Raw genomic sequence first — 16,394 nt, 5'->3', positions numbered from 1 at the left:
TCAATCAATCATCCCCAAATCTTGCAAATCTTGTCAATCAATCAGCCAATCAATCAATCAATTCCAAATCTTGCAATCTTGTCAATCAATCAACTAATCAATCAATCAACCCCAAATCTTGCAACCTTGCAAATCTTCTCAATCAATCCAATCTATCAACCCCATATCTTGTTATTGGGCCTCCATAAATGCTCAACAGATATTGGGCCTCCATGAATGCTCAACAGATCTTGGGCCTCCATTAATGCTCAACGGATCTTGTGAGGCTTTAGCAACCTGATTCACATCATTTCCCCTCTCTTGAGAAAGATTTGTCCTCAAATCGTCACCTACATGAAAAGGAGAGAAATCAGCAACATTAAAGGTTGCACTTGCAATATACTCACCCGGAAGGTCAAACTTGTAGATCCTTTCAAGTAATTGAAATGGATCGTCTCCCCTTGAAAGTTGTTTTGAACGCCTTTGAACGGGAAATCGTTCCTTCCTTATGTGCCACCAAACCCAATCACCAGGACCAAATACAACTTTCTTGAAACCATTAGGTATCTTTTCCGGGAACACATCATCAAATTTCTGCAAAAAAGAAACAACAACACTAGGCAAAGAGGGGTGAAGGTCAGTAGTACTAAAACAAACCTGTTTGTACGAAAGTACAATCATAGGCTGATTTAGAAATAAAGTCTTTTTGAATTCACTCTCTCTTACATAATAGTTCACTTGTTTTCTCTCTTTTCTTTCCTCACTAACAAAAACTCCTTTTCCTTTTTTGCTCTCCTTTGCTTTCTGTTTGGTCTCAATTTCTCTTACTTTTGAACTCTCACTCTCTTTTTCGATCATCTCAGTTTCTCTTACTCTTGAACTCTCACTCTCATTTTTCTTATCACTCTTTTTTTTTAACCTCACTTGATCTTCATACACTTGTCTTGGGGATAGGGGTACAAGAGTAATTGGTTTTTCATTAAGTACAAAGGAGAATCTATTGGTATAACCTTCGTGAATTGCACACCTATCAAACTGCCATGGTCGCCCCAAAAGAATATGGCCGGCATGCATTGGCACCACATCACACAAAACTTTATCTGTATAGTTTCCAATGGAGAATGAAACAAACACTTGTTTAGTTACTTTAAATTCTCCACAATCATTCAACCATTGTAGGTTATACAGCCTAGGATGCTTCAAAGTCATCAAATTTAATTTTTCAACCAAGCTAGTACTAGCCACATTAGTACAGCTCCCACCATCAATAATCATGCTACATACCTTATCGTTGACATGGCATCTAGTATGAAAAATGCTCTCACGTTGCTCTTTCGCATCTGCTTTGACTTGCATACTAAGAGCTCTCATTGCCACCAAGAGCTCCCCATCAACCGGGTACTCAATGCCACTTGCATCATCTAAAGGTGGCATGGACTCATTATCAGACTTATTATCAATCTCATCTTCGGTCTCAATATCTCCATCATCTTTCAGAATCATTACTCTCTTGTTTGGGCATTGAGATGCAATATGGCATGTCCCCAAACACTTAAAGCATTTGATATCTCTAGTTCTAGGAGGTAGAGTATCAGATTTTACCTTATGTGGTACTCCTCCATCTTTGTTGGTGTTAGAGGTTTCGACTTTAGGCTTGAAATTAGGCTTTTCATCCTTTTTGCTCCAATTCGATTTCCATGTTGAAGAGCCTGAATTTTGCCCAATTCGTGTGGACCCCTTTCTCTTCAATTGTCTCTCCACTTTAATGGCCATGTGCACCATGTCATCTAATTCAATGTAATGTTGTAATTCTACCACATCTGCAATATCACGGTTCAATCCAACTAGGAACCTGGCCATGGTAGTTTCTCGATCCTCCTCCACATTGGCTAGAATCATGGCTATTTCCATCTCCTTGTGGTAGTCCTCAACACTTTTGGAACCTTGAGTAAGGCGTTGCAACTTCCGAAATAAGTCCCTATAGTAGTGACTTGGAATGAATCTCCTCCTCATAATAGCCTTCATTTCTTCCCATGTCTCAATGGGCCTTTCACGATTCCGTCTCCTATTCAAAATAAGTTGATCCCACCAAATAATAGCATAATCAGTAAATTCTATGGTGGCCAATTTTACCTTTTTCAATTCAGAGTAGTTGTGACAAGCAAACACCATTTCAACCTTTGTCTCCCACTCCAAATAAACTTCTGGATCGTTTTTACCTTGGAAAGATGGAATCTGCATCTTAATGTTGTCCAAGTTGTTATCAATCCTTTCTCCATGTCTAACTCCTCTATCTCTATTCCCATGCCTAAATCGGCCTATACTGACATTAGAGGCATGATCATCATCATCTAGGTCATCCCCATAGTCATCTTCATAATCATACCTGGGTGGATGCCTCTCTCTTCGTTGCACGGTAGGAGCTCTAGGTGGTTGCCCCCTTTGTGAACTAGATTCAACTTTATCTATTCTCTCATTTATCTCATCAAACCTCATCTCCATTCGTTCAAATTTTTGCTCCAAGGACTGAAAGAAGAGTTTGAAATCTATCTTTTCCTGAGCTTCATTCTCTTGAGACATGTTTAATACCCTGCAAAACAAAGTTAGGAAACCTCACAAACACTCCCTCACGTGTTTCCTCTCAAGATTGATAGCACTCACACTCGTGTATTCTCAAACTTGGCTTTTACCCTCTTATGAGCTCACACTCTCTTGCCTTTTTCCACTCTTTAGTCTCCTCTTTTAGTTCTTTATTGAACTCAAATGAATTTAATCAAAATTTTTCTTGCAACAATCCAAACTCAACCAATCAGATCACTAAGAATGAGAATGGGTTAATTTGCAAAGGACGAAAAAAATAGGCAGAATTTAAGAAGCCGAAAGGATAGAGTTATAATGAAACAATGGATAAGAAAAGACAAGAGGAAAAGGAGATACGAATTTTGATGCAACTAGGGTCAAACTGTTCTGAATAGACAGAATACACACTTTATGCTATCAAAACTTGAATGATAAGCAACACTTCAACTAATTCAGATTCAATTGATTTCTGAATTTACTTTACTTTTTTTTTTTTTGAATTTTCAATTTCGCACTTTATTTTTCTTTGCGAACTTCCAACTTTCCACTCTTTGCTTCTTTTTTTTTTGAATTTCTGAATTTCCTTTTTTTTTTTTTTTTTGGAATTCCCAACTTCTCTCTTTTTTTATATATATATATATATAATGATAAATAACAAAACTTGAAGAAATCAAGATGAAAAAATAGGCAAAGTTGCAAACTTGAAGAACAAACAATGGTGCGGGAATAAAGAGAAACAATAATCAATGAAAGCAAAAATAAGGATAGTTCAAACCTGATTTAGAGCCAAAGCTCTGATACCAAATGATGTGAACCCCACGAAGGAAGGTGAGACCCGACGATCAAAAATGGTTCCTTTGCCAAGGATCGTTCTAAAACAGATTCATAATAAAGAAAACAAAGGACCTTGACCCGTTATCTATAAAGAGATAAGAACCAAAGGTATAAGAAGGTAGGGTTGAGGCCACACTCAAGATAGATGAGAAGATTTGTGAGTGATAAGTCAAGGATGAACGCCACAAGATAAAATCTTGATAAGTTCAAAATAGTTCGTTGAAGAACCAAAGAGAAAACTCTCACAAAATAATATTGATCAAAAACTACATTCCTCTTGGGTTACATTGGCTTATATAGCCGAACTCAAATTCTAAATTAGAAGGAAATAAACCAAATCCTAAGCATAGTAGGAATTGATTACAAGAAGGAAATAACATAATCTGGTAAAGAAACAAGAATTATCTAAAATAGAAAAGATTTAAAATAAATGAGGAAATAAGGGAAGTTTGGATCTTATCAATCAATCATCCCCACATCTTGTCAATCAATCAATCATCCCCAAATCTTGCAAATCTTGTCAATCAATCAGCCAATCAATCAATCAATTCCAAATCTTGCAATCTTGTCAATCAATCAACTAATCAATCAATCAACCCCAAATCTTGCAACCTTGCAAATCTTCTCAATCAATCCAATCTATCAACCCCATATCTTGTTATTGGGCCTCCATAAATGCTCAACAGATATTGGGCCTCCATGAATGCTCAACAGATCTTGGGCCTCCATTAATGCTCAACGGATCTTGTGAGGCTTTAGCAACCTGATTCACATCACTTATGAATGCTATGATGTGCACAAGACCGGATATCTGTTATGTAGTTGGCATGGTGAGTAAATATCAGTCAAACTCATGCCAACCCCATTGGAAAGCTGTAAAAAGGATAATGATGTACTTGAAAGGTACAATGGATTATTCCCTCTATTATTAAGGAAAAGATCTATGCTTTGAGGGATATACTAACGCTGATTGAGGAGGAGATTTAGATGAAAAAAATCTAGCTTTGAATATGATTTTCTACTTGGCAATGAAGCTATCTCTTGGAGTAGCAAAAAACAAACTTGTGTAGTTTTGTCTACCATAAAAGTTAAGTTTGTAGCATTATCAGTAACAGTACAAGAAACTATTTGGTTAAAGAGGTTTTTAAACCACTTAGAGTTGTGAATGGCTTGTTAAATTCTATTATTGTGAATTGCAATAGTCAAGCTGCAATGGCATTCACTAGGGATCTCAAATATCATTCAAAGATCAAACATATTGAGGCAAAATATAATTTTGTGAGAGATAATGTTGCACAAAAGGAGGTGCCATTAGAATATATTTCTACACACAAAATGATAGCAAATCCGTTCACAAAACCCATTCCAAGAGATTTGTTTCAGAGTTATGTTAAATCCTTGGGAATGCATAAATGTTAAATATATTTTTGTGAATATTGATATGTAATGTTATTATTTTCTCAATTTACGTCAATAAACGATTCATGTTATTTTTTATTAATGTAAATTGTGTTTAGTACACAAATTTGAATGGCTACACACATATATAGAATATTTTGTGCATATTGCTGAGTGCAATAATTAAAGGTATGTTGGACAGATGATTGGCTTTCTCACACAAGCAACCGCATCTATGACTGAGTGATGCATAGATAAAAGATAAGTTTTAAGTAAATTACAAAGACAAACTAATGAAAGCTCAAACTTAAAACAAAATCGCCTCAATGAGTTATCAAGATGAGGTTATAAAGAGTAGTCGAAAAGTGAAGATCCCATTTTTCACCTTATTTGTCTAAGAATGTCAGGTGAGAGTCTTGTTTAACAAATATGTGAAAAGTAGAGTCCTGTATAGTATTTATATAACGAAAGACATACACTCCATGAGAAAAGAAGAATAATACCGTAGCACATGTTTCATATCATGTGTGCGAAATTCAACCAAAACAGGGTAACAAAAGATATGGATATGATCTTCTTTTAGTTGTGTGAGACCCTCAAGGTCACAAGGATCTCATATAATACCCTTTGACCTTTAACTGTTTCTTGAAGTTATGATTCGATGCAACTATTTTGGAATGCTACCAAAGACCATGTATGGTCTAGTTGGATTGAGCATATCTGGAAAAGCGATTAAATTATGATGAAAAGATTTCAGGAAGAAGAAAAAATCTATTTGAGTGCTATATTTGAATGTATTTACAAGTTGACCAATTATTAATCATTCATTGAATTATAATTGTGAATACAAATTTTATTGAATAAGTGATGAATCAAATTGAAATCTAAATGTAAATAAATGTAACTTGATAGTTCTGGGGTATAGCATACAAGACTTTACTTGAATAATAGAACTACTATATATACATAACAATTGTATAGCAATGATCTCTAAAAAAAAAAAAAAAGAATATGCTAGTTGCACGACCTATTTGTCCGTATGAAACTTATAGAGAAATGAGAATATATGATTATATGAACTCATTATGTGCTAGTGAGAGATTTAATAAATCCGGATTGCGTACTCAGGTTGATCCGCCCATAATGAATTCCAGATCCAACTCTAAGTCTAGATCCAAATTCGTAATTGGATCTGCAATGTTGTATACAGTTATAGAGAAAACAATTGTTGATTATAGTTGAACCCCATTTCCTCTCATGGTGAAAGTGGGTAGTTTAAAATAGACTCTCGTGCATGCCAATATATATATTGATTATATAAATTGTAGAAGATGATGTAAAAATTGAGAAAAAGAATGAATTTTAAAAACTCTCAAAACTATTCAAAGAATTCTGTGTGTGTGAGGCTTTTAGATTGTGAAAACATATAATTTTTATTGTGATTTCGTTTTATATCAGTAACTCAACCAGTTGATCCTACTTCCATTGTATAAACTAGGTAAATCCGATTTATTATATGAATCACTCATTTTCATTATTTCTAACAGAAGATAGTTGGCAAAGTGGTTTAAAAAAAAAAAAAAAGTTTAGGCAAAAGCAGCAGTTTGATGTGATGGTACAACCAAAATGCCTAGACAACAACACGATCATGTAACATAATATTCAAGCGCTATACCCTCCTCTGTGGGAAGGATGCCACTGGGCTGAGTCCTTGTGCTTCCCACAAGCTACCTTACAAGCTTCCTCCACGGCGGCCTTGGACACCCCGTTGTTGCAAATGTTTGCAAATGCTCGCATATGTTTCATGCCATATTGAGTTAAGGATCCACAATGCATCTCAAACACTCGTACCTGAACCAAGAAAAGTTCACGGTGTTAATATTTGTAGAGCGCCACGCCTCTTGAATTCCTATTTAGAGTTTGTCCCAAAAGGTGGTTAATAGTGATAATCAGCGTAAAACTTGTTGGATCAGAGAATATTAAGGCTTAAGGCTTGATACGTTAGAGATAGCAATGGCTTAGGTATGGAGAGAGAGGGAAAGGAATAACCATGGATTTAAGGCAAGTCCAGTCATCAACAATAGCCAAACCAGGTTCTCTCAAGGAGCCAAGGATGGAAGAGCCCTTCTCTGGTCCAAATAAAAGCACTCCAATCATTTCCATGCTGCCATCCAAGTGAACCCGGTGCGTCATCGTTCGTGTTATCTGCCTCAGAATTTTCATATTCTCTTCTGATCCTTCTTTGGAAGTTTTGTACTGCAATTCATGGCAATAGATATAGAGAACAAGGCTAATACCTATTTCAATGTCTGCTAAGCCAATAAGTTGGAACTAGGCATTACAAAAGGAACAAAAATATAGAAAAGAACAACAGAAAAAAGATCAGGGTTCAGTTTTGCCAATCCATAAGGCTACCGCAACCAAATGATCTCAAGAATAAAGCGTGAAGTCAAAGCAATCTTATGTTATTCCCAAAATTGGATGGATATGTTAATGTCCTAATTTGATAGGTACAGCCGTGTATATATGCATATATAATATAACAAAACACATATTACATACATGCACGTACAATTGACATTTCCAATCCCATGTTCCAATGGCTCCGAATGATTATAAGCACCAGGCTGAAAATAACAATAGCCTATACTTTACTGCGGTTCTTCATGTACATAAACATCACGCACTAGAAAACCAAAGCACTCGTGACTAGGGTTAAGCTTAATGCATGTTATCAAGGCCTAGTAATGTATAAACCTTAGCCTCCCTCTCAACACATCATAATCATATGAATGGGCCATTGTTTCTTTAATAATTCATCAACATTATTGCAAGTTCTCTCCAAAGAATAATAAGGCTCTTAAGGACCCTAAGAATTAGTCCATACAGCAGTAAGGAGTAAGGAAGCTTCTTACCTTATGCCACAGGAAAAGAAGATCTGCATCCCTCTGATTAACAACATTCATGTGCTTCTTAAGGTGCAATTTGTTAGGTGGGAAGTTCTCGGTTGCAGGATCAAAACCCTGATACAGATCAAGGGTTTCGCCTTTTATGTTTTTGGTTCCATATTCCATCACGTGGGATCCAATAGTATATGTATTGTAGTTTGAAGTTCTCTCCTTTACCTGCACAGATAAGGCATTCCTGCTTTTGAGAGATTAAAGAATTAACGAGAAAGTATTAGAGTAATGAATTAGGATTGACCAATTAGATTACAGAACCTATTAAAATTCCCCCAAAAAAATGCAGTTAGACCATGCATTATGAGAAGGTATCAAATAAATAGAAGCACCATCAAGGGCTGAATTAGGGTTCGAAATAGTGGGTCTTACCATGTTGTATTGTTGCTCTATTGTTTCTTTCTTTAGATTGTGGCTCTCACTACAGAAAAGAACACAAGGAAGCATTAGCAAAGAATTCTGCAATAGCTTATTCACATCCCCCCACCCTCCAAACCATAAAAAAAGAAAAAAGAAAAAAAAATAAAACCCACAGTCGGTCACTATCTCAGGGGGAATTGATTTGGCTGCAGATCGGACAGCGACAGCTATCCCTAGCTAGGAAAATAAGAAGAAAGTTTAAAATGCCATGCCAAGTGCATGCACAACCTATGCAGAATGAACAATATAAAAAAGTGGAGAACAAATTAGATATCCATTAATGATGAAATGAGATTTGGTAAACTTCAAAAACTCACACCCATTAATGATGAAATAATATTCATTTATGGCAAACTTCAAAACTTAACACTTTGTACTTGTAAATGGTGCAGATAAATTTCAGGTTTCTATTAACCACAAATAACAGAACATAAATATAGTCCGTCCCTTATGAATCTAGATTTTAGAAGGCATGCAGCCGACCCCACCTAGTGGATTAATGCTTGTGATTGTTGATACTGTTGTATCTCTCTTAGAAGATCATTTATCCAATCTTAACATGAATTTTGCCCCTGCATAAATGTCACAACCAACTCCTTTCAGTCTTTCAAAACTTAATACTTGTTCACAATTTTCCTTTCTCTAATCTGCCCTATTCTTTTTTTGTACTGCTGCCTTTGGTGGTCCGATATTTATTCAAATTTTGAACTCAGGTGGCCTCAATACCTATTTTGTACTGCCATAACAGAAATAATATGAATATTAACAGATTGACACCAGGTTGACAGCTTAAAAGAAACATAAAGGGAGAAAACGAATACCTATCTTCCATCCAAGAAACACTATATAGATCCCCTAAACATGTCATGTACTCTGGAGGTGGAGTTGGGTCCACCCCTGGACAGTACGTTCCCCAGCTACTCTCTACTGCATTTGATGCTGTGGTGACATAAATGTCTAGATCTTCGGGCATCAGACCTTCAAAAATGCTTCCACTCTCACATGCTTCTATATATAAAACCTGCATAACCATTATATCTTTTAATTCAAATACAGAAAAAATTGCAGGGGACAAAACTTGGAAGCCGGAAAAAAAATTACCATCTCTTTGTAGCTTCCGGATGCATGTTTCTTTTTCAAAACCTCAATGAAATCATTGGCAAAAAGGAAAGGCATATTTGGCATCCCTAAAAACAAACAAGAAAGTATTATTCCCTATTCATAACAGGGCACCTGCATTGTTAGTCTGTCTAAGCCATTTATCCAATATGGCTCTTGTTCCTATTACTAGCTTCTACCCACCCACTGTGGTAAAAACTGAGCGAGATAATTAACTGTTATTTGTGCCACCACATTCATGCTCATTGCCTTAGTTACCTCTGGTGGCTTAGCTCAACTATAAAGCAGTTGAACGGACATTGAAAGAAATATAATAGAATTCAAATGTAAAGCACAGCTTGATCCATTCAAAAGCCAGGCTTACTGGATTGTGGACTACAGATTATGCACCCGTCTCCCTGACACATGCATGGTTTTCCATTTTGTCTCTTTCCAATTAACATAAAGGAAAAGAAACAGATTAAAAGTTCATGTTCTTGATTTGGAGGATTTCCGCTATTTCGTGTCATAAAAAACAACATAAGCTTAAGCATTCACGACATAAAAGAGTGCGCATTTGGAACTCACCAAGCACACCGGGGCCTCCATGATCAGAATAGTACAGAAATATCCTATCATTGGGCTTGCTATCCACAACCTTCCCGCTTCCACCTTTCACTGCGCTTTTATTTCCCAAAAGGGCTGCATAAAAGTTTTCCACTGTGACTTGCTCACCAGTATAATCCTATCATGATCATCATCTCTTTAATAAAGCCAGTTGACCAAAATGGGCTAGAGGATTAAAACAATAATAGTATTACTACTGCTATCAAACATTAGTTGATCATCAATTGTCCTTTTCATCATACTAAAGCACAGAACTTATTTAATCCATATTCTCCATTGGCGCATAAAAAATTAATTAAAAAGAAGTGGGTAAAAGTTTTTCATTAAGTTCATCCGATCAACAATTTAATCCATCAATAATTGCTATTGCTTCAACATAATGACAACAATAACAGGACAAGAGAAAAGAAGGGGTCGCTTGTTTATACCTTGGGCACACCAGCATACACATCTTGACCTTGTGGATGGTTAATTATGACGCCGGGCCGGGGATTGAGTTCGTTATTGGCAATATCATCATACATAAACACCACTATGTTCTCATCCTTCAGCCCTCCTCTCTTCAGTATTTGATAAGCATGGCATACATCCGCCTGTACCATCGGTTTTATTCATTTCCATTCATTTGAAACTCAAATAAACTGAATAGTCTTCCCGAATTTTCATATAGAAAGTTTTTAATTATAAACCAGTATCATAGCTTTGACTAGGTTACTGTGGGCGAACTTGTTGCATAAAATTTCTACGTAAATCTTCTACGTGCTTGGATTTTCCGTGAAATTTTTAGAAGCAGAGAATTCTGCAAAATTAAGTCCAGTTCATTGGACGACTACAGAGAGAACAAAAACTTGAGAGTTGTGTAATGCTTGTGATCAATAATACTACTTGACCTGATGCCTGTAGTTGCCATAGCCAAAAGAACCAGCAACAAGAACCGCCCATCTGGTGCCGTTTACTTCCGGATCCTCGCTGGGCATCCGGATCACTGGATCCCATCCGTCCAACGGCCCTGCTCGTCCTGCAACAAGAGACAGAAGAAGAAGAAGCCACACCGCGATCAGAACAACTGCAAACCGATAAGCCTCCATAGAAATCGAGATTGAAAGAAAGAGAGAGCGCGATGGAGAGATGAAATGAGAATAGGAGCTTGGGGGGAGAAGAGAGTGAGGCCAAATTTATTCAGAGATGAGGTGTAACACAGAGCGGCGTTCCAAGGAGCCATGCAAAGCCTGGGAGTGACACCTGTAAGTTTCGACATCACACTGTTTGGTTTCTCTCGGAAAATCAAAAGGGCAAAAAAGTCGCGAAATGCGAATCAAAAGCGCACCGCCTCCCTTATATTCCTGCTTCGCTTTCTACCCGACAAGCTTCGCCTCGATCGTTCCTCTGCGAAACAAAAGTAAAATTGAGCATTACTGCACGTTATCTTCTCTTTTCGGCTCTGCCTTTTCTTCACCTTCCCACGCATTTTTCTTGCCTTTCCGAATGATCTTTTTTGTTTGGTTCCCCGGAAAATTTTAGAAAGTGACTGAAATTTCAGTTTCCTGAAATCCCTTTCGATTTAACAAAGCCTACATCTCGGAACAAATTCCTTGAAATAACTAAAATTTAGGCCTTTTTTTTTAATTATATAAATTATTCAACTGAATATATATATTATGATTTCCCAAAACTAACAATAAATTAAATAAATAAATAATAAATAAATCTTTAAGACCTAAAGATTTTAAGGCTTCTGTTTTGCCAATAAATTAGTTTCATTAGTACCTTAGGCTTAACCTGCGGGTACCTACCGACTCTACTTATTATCATTTTTGTTAAATTATTTAAATATTTTCATAATGTTATTTTATGTACAAAGTTGGGCATAATTTTAATAATACATTATTAATTTATTAAAATTATATATTTAAAACAATAAATTGACTATTCACTTTCTAAATTTTAATTATTTGACTCGGACACTTTTTAAATTATAAAATTTAAAAAATCCGTCTTTAAAATTTTTAAAATTAACCACGATACCCATCTATTACTAATAGTATTAAGAAAATTGATCGTACACTCTTAAATTTTAAATTTTTAATTTGAACTCTCTAAATAGAAGTCTCAATTATTTCAAAAACATTTAAGAATTAAATTTGTGAAAAATAAAAGTTTATGCTAAGTCTCAACTAAAGACACAAAAATTTAAAGGAAGTATAATTAATTTATTTAATAGTATTAATAACAAATAATGTGTTAGGACTAATTTCAAAAAATTTAGAGTCATGATTGAATAAATTTTAAAATTTAAAAAATGTAGAACTCAAATAATTAAATTTTAAAATATGTATAATTTAAAATTTAGAGTTTAATATATAAAATATAAGATATGTAGAACCAATTTAAAAATTGAGTTTTTCCATAGGCTTTAAAACCACACTAATATCAGACATTTTTAAGAAGGGGATAAAAAAATACAATATAGTCAATCTATACACCTGTATCTCTATGTTAACATGCGAGCTCTCATGCTGACACTTGGACTGCTCCCTGCTGACACCTGGCAATCAGGGGGGCGGAGCCAGGATTTGCGTTCAGTGGGGTGAATTTAAATATAAAAAATATATTTTAAAAATAAAATAATAATGATAATATTAAAATAATTTTTTTACAATTATTCTTTACAGCTTTTCATATTAAAAATTACAATTATTTAAGAAAATTACATTGATTATTTTAATTTTTATACTCATTATGACAACGAAATACTAGTTCTTACCGTAAAAGAAGTCGAACACAATAAATTAATTTATTTAGATGAATTCGATAATCACACCGTGTTTGTTCTAATTGTCTGAAAAAAATTATCTCAATATTTTGCTCTTGATTCATTAAAGTTTTATAGTTGTTTAAAATTTAATTGTGCGCACTATTAGCATCTCCAATATGAACTTTAAAGTCTTTTTTTTTTTTAAATTACTGAACCCTTCTTTCATAAAAGAATTACCATCTCCTTTGTTCCCAATTATTTGTTTTAAAAACATAACAATATAAGAAAAATGTGACATCTTTGTTTATACTATATTCCAACCAATCACCAAATTCATTGAACCAAATTAAAATGAATCGTTTTGATTTCGAGACTGATACAGACTTCTTTGCAAGTAAGTTCTTCTAATTTGATCTTGAAAATTAACATTGTAATATATTATTGTTGTTTTTAGTTCGGGATCCATAGGAAGTTGTGTAATATCAATTTACCTAATATTTGCTTTGTTAATTTATTTATTTTCTTCAATATAAATTTCCTCCATGTTTGTTTTCTTTGTTTCATAATTTTTTTTTAATACTTAGTTTTATTTGCATAATGATTGTAAAAAAATAAAATTATGAACAAATTATAAAAAATGTTGTGATGGTTATTGTGGGCAATTATATACTTACTTTCTTCAATACTTATTTTCTTATTTCTAGTAGTAAAATATAATATAATTTTTTTATTTTTAATAATAAATTATTATAAAAAATAAAATTTAAAAAAAAACTCTGGCCCACTGAGGGCAATTGCTCCCACTGGGCCTCAGGTGGCTCCGCCACTGCTGGCAATGTCAAACTTCTCGTGTTAATATAAAATTAATAACAAAATTATTATTATTACGTAGATATAACAATGACTTTATTTGATTAAAAACGTCGTAGTCAGACTGTCTGAATATACAAAAGAAATAATCAGAGAGCTCGGAGAGGTTTCCGCACAAATATTTCAATACTTCAATCAGACAGTAGAGATTATAAAAATTGTATTAAAATTAGTATTAGAGACATATTTTTAAGAATGAATGCATGCTTATTTATAAAGGAATACGGAGTAATGTTAAGTAATTCGAAATTAATATTATTTATAGATAATACTTATCTTAATTATTCTTAGTCTGACTGAGACTATGATTGTTATGCATGTTGTCTATCTCTTATAGATAACGTTTATCTTGTCTTTTTGGAGATATAATTTTTTATGGATGATGTTAATTTAAATATTTCAAAATTATTTTAAAATTAGATTTTTTTTATGAATAATTGATTATTCTTCTCTTTTTTTGAAATATTTAAAGAGAATTTTAAATATCAAAATTATCTACTTTACGTGTTTGTGTGAAACCTCTCAAGTACGGAAAATTTACGCCTTTTAGCCTAAAACATTATTTTGAGATTTTAGATGTTTTTAACTTTTAATGGCCTTTTGTCTATGACACAAAAATTATATTTTCATGTTACACAAATTATTATTTAGTTATAATTAGTTCGTTAATATTTTATATTTCTAATTAGTTTTAATTTTTTTAGTTTAATTAAAAATGAATTAATTAGAGTAATAAATCGATTAAACTTATCATACAATTCATTATGTAATGTAAAATATAGAAAAGAAAGCAATATAATATGTAAATGCATATCCTGGATAGAATAAGTAGAATATTCTACCGAATATTAATATTATTAATATAAATATAGAAATTAGGATATAAAGCTAGAATTTTCTTTTTTTTTTATCTCTTTCATAGATTTTAATTTAATAATTAGAAATAAATAATATGGACTAAAATATCAAAGTGTGATCAAAATAATTTTGAATGAATTTAAAAACGAAAAAAGACTAGTAATTTAAAAATAATTCTAAATCTAGTAATATTGATTATCTAATTAATCATATAGAACTGTAAATAATAAATCATTGTGATAAATAAATCAAAATTATATATCATATTCTATGGTATCTTTATATTAATTGTTCTTTTCTATAATATTCAATATTTATTTAAAATTCTATTCTTTTCTTTTCTATATTAACTAACAACATCATTTTCTATTTATATGCCAATGTTTATATAAAATAAACATACAGAAAGCTAAAGTGATAAAATAAAATAAACAATATTATCTTAACATTAATACCAATAGATACTTATTAATTAATAATATTTTTTAATTTCATTATCATATAAATTTAATAGTATTATTGGCGAGATATAACAATAAATTTATAATTGTGAGAAAGCGTTTGTTTTCAACCTCTAATTTTCTAGGGACTTGTAAAATAGAAAACAATCAATAGTGCATGATGTCTCCCTCATTGGTCTTCTTAAACTTAAGTTAGTCTAATAAGAAAACTCTATTGTTTTAACAAAGGAAACAATAGAAGTATAGTTTAAGTAGAGTTCTGGACATACATCGACCAGAGAGATCACTTCTTATTTTTAAAAATTGAAACTGAAAGGTGAAAAGGTATTCACATTATTAAGGATCATATGTATTGGATTTTCAAACAGAGGCCTTGAATGTGGGTTTGGCATATTTTTGTTGGTTCATGGTTTGGAAGGTCTTTTAGAGTTATGTCTTTGGAACCCAAGAAAGGTATGTGAGAGAATTCTCGTGAGGGTATTGGGGAGAGGCTTCCAAGAAGGGTCTCCTGAAGGTATCTAGGGGAATCCCCACAAGGGTCTCTCAAAGTCACCATGGAAAGGTATCTAGAGGTTTTCTTGGGACAACTTTGTTAAAAAGGTCTCTTAGTGGTCACTTCAAAATCTCTTCTTGGGTTTCTTCCATTTTGAGCTTGGGTCCGTTTTCTTAGACACATCAATTGCTCCCTACTCTTTTTTTCATAGTTTCCCAAAGAAAGAAGACAAAGAAAGAGTATTAACTTTGTAATGTCTCCCTACATTTTCATTTGCCTTCCATGCTTGCTTGTTAATTAGGTATCATGCTTAAGATTTCCCTCGATGGACCTTCTCACATTGTATAATAGTCCTTTGATAATTTTTCTTGCTCAAATCATAAGGTCTAGATCTTGATTGTCTTATGACTCTTCGTCTATCTTGTAACTTAGCCCTTAGGATAGTTCCCCCCCTAGAGAAGCCCCCTAGGAAGATCCATAAGAAGTGTGCCCATGGTCGAATAAGTGTTCACTGGGGTACCTTTTCCTAGAGCTAAGAGAAAAGACAAAATTAATAATTATAATCATAAATAATAATAATAATAATAATAATAATAAAAATAAGGAAAAAAGTGCAAGGAGCAACAAGGCAGATGCCTACCCTTATAAATAAGGTGGGTGACCTTGCTGTGACCCTTCTTTTGCCTTGCAAAGGTGCCTTGCGCACAAGGAAAACTCATTCAAGCACTCAGGCATGGAAGACTTAAGCGCGTTTACTAGGCCGCACGAATGGAAGACCATTTTCCGCGCGCAGGGCGCCTAAGACCTAGTGGCCCTGAATGTAACATCCCGCTTTTCCCAAGTGTGGCATTAACCCGGGATTTCAGGAATATTTTTTCTTTTCACATATAAATCAATCATCAACAATCCTGTTCTACCTTCTAAGCATATCAAACTCAAAAGAAATAAGTGAAGATAGGTAACATCATCATAAATGTGAAAGTAAGATCAAAACCTCAAATAATACATAACTGCAAACGCTTCGTTTATAACATAGAAACCATACCATTGTTTTACATCAC

The 16,394-nt window shown here is 33.7% G+C and overlaps 1 protein-coding gene across 1 annotated transcript; it reads right to left on the bottom strand.

Annotated features, from left to right (window-relative positions):
* Positions 1-6,381: 6,381 nt before the first annotated feature.
* Positions 6,382-11,064, bottom strand: LOC127813311 (vacuolar-processing enzyme). The gene is made up of 9 exons (XM_052354231.1): positions 10,787-11,064; positions 10,325-10,489; positions 9,858-10,014; positions 9,273-9,358; positions 8,993-9,192; positions 8,124-8,172; positions 7,707-7,916; positions 6,841-7,047; positions 6,382-6,642 (listed from the first exon to the last, which is right to left on the bottom strand). The coding sequence occupies exons 1-9, from the start codon at positions 10,982-10,984 to the stop codon at positions 6,454-6,456; spliced, it is 1,461 nt and encodes a 486-aa protein (XP_052210191.1). The 5' UTR covers positions 10,985-11,064; the 3' UTR covers positions 6,382-6,453.
* Between the last annotated feature and the right edge of the window lie 5,330 nt (positions 11,065-16,394).

Source organism: Diospyros lotus, chromosome 11, assembly GCF_014633365.1.
Source record: "Diospyros lotus cultivar Yz01 chromosome 11, ASM1463336v1, whole genome shotgun sequence".
Classification (NCBI taxonomy): Eukaryota; Viridiplantae; Streptophyta; class Magnoliopsida; order Ericales; family Ebenaceae; genus Diospyros; species Diospyros lotus.
This window is presented reverse-complemented; position numbering and strand designations above follow the sequence as displayed.

Coding starts and splice junctions, on each gene's coding strand:
- LOC127813311 (XM_052354231.1), bottom strand. CDS start 10,984: ATGGAGGCTTATCGGTTTGCAGTTGTTCTGATCGCGGTGTGGCTTCTT. Junction 9,193..9,272: donor CCGGAAGCTACAAAGAGATG/GTAATTTTTTTT, acceptor ATGGTTATGCAG/GTTTTATATATAGAAGCATG. Junction 7,048..7,706: donor TTCTTTTCCTGTGGCATAAG/GTAAGAAGCTTC, acceptor CATGAATTGCAG/TACAAAACTTCCAAAGAAGG.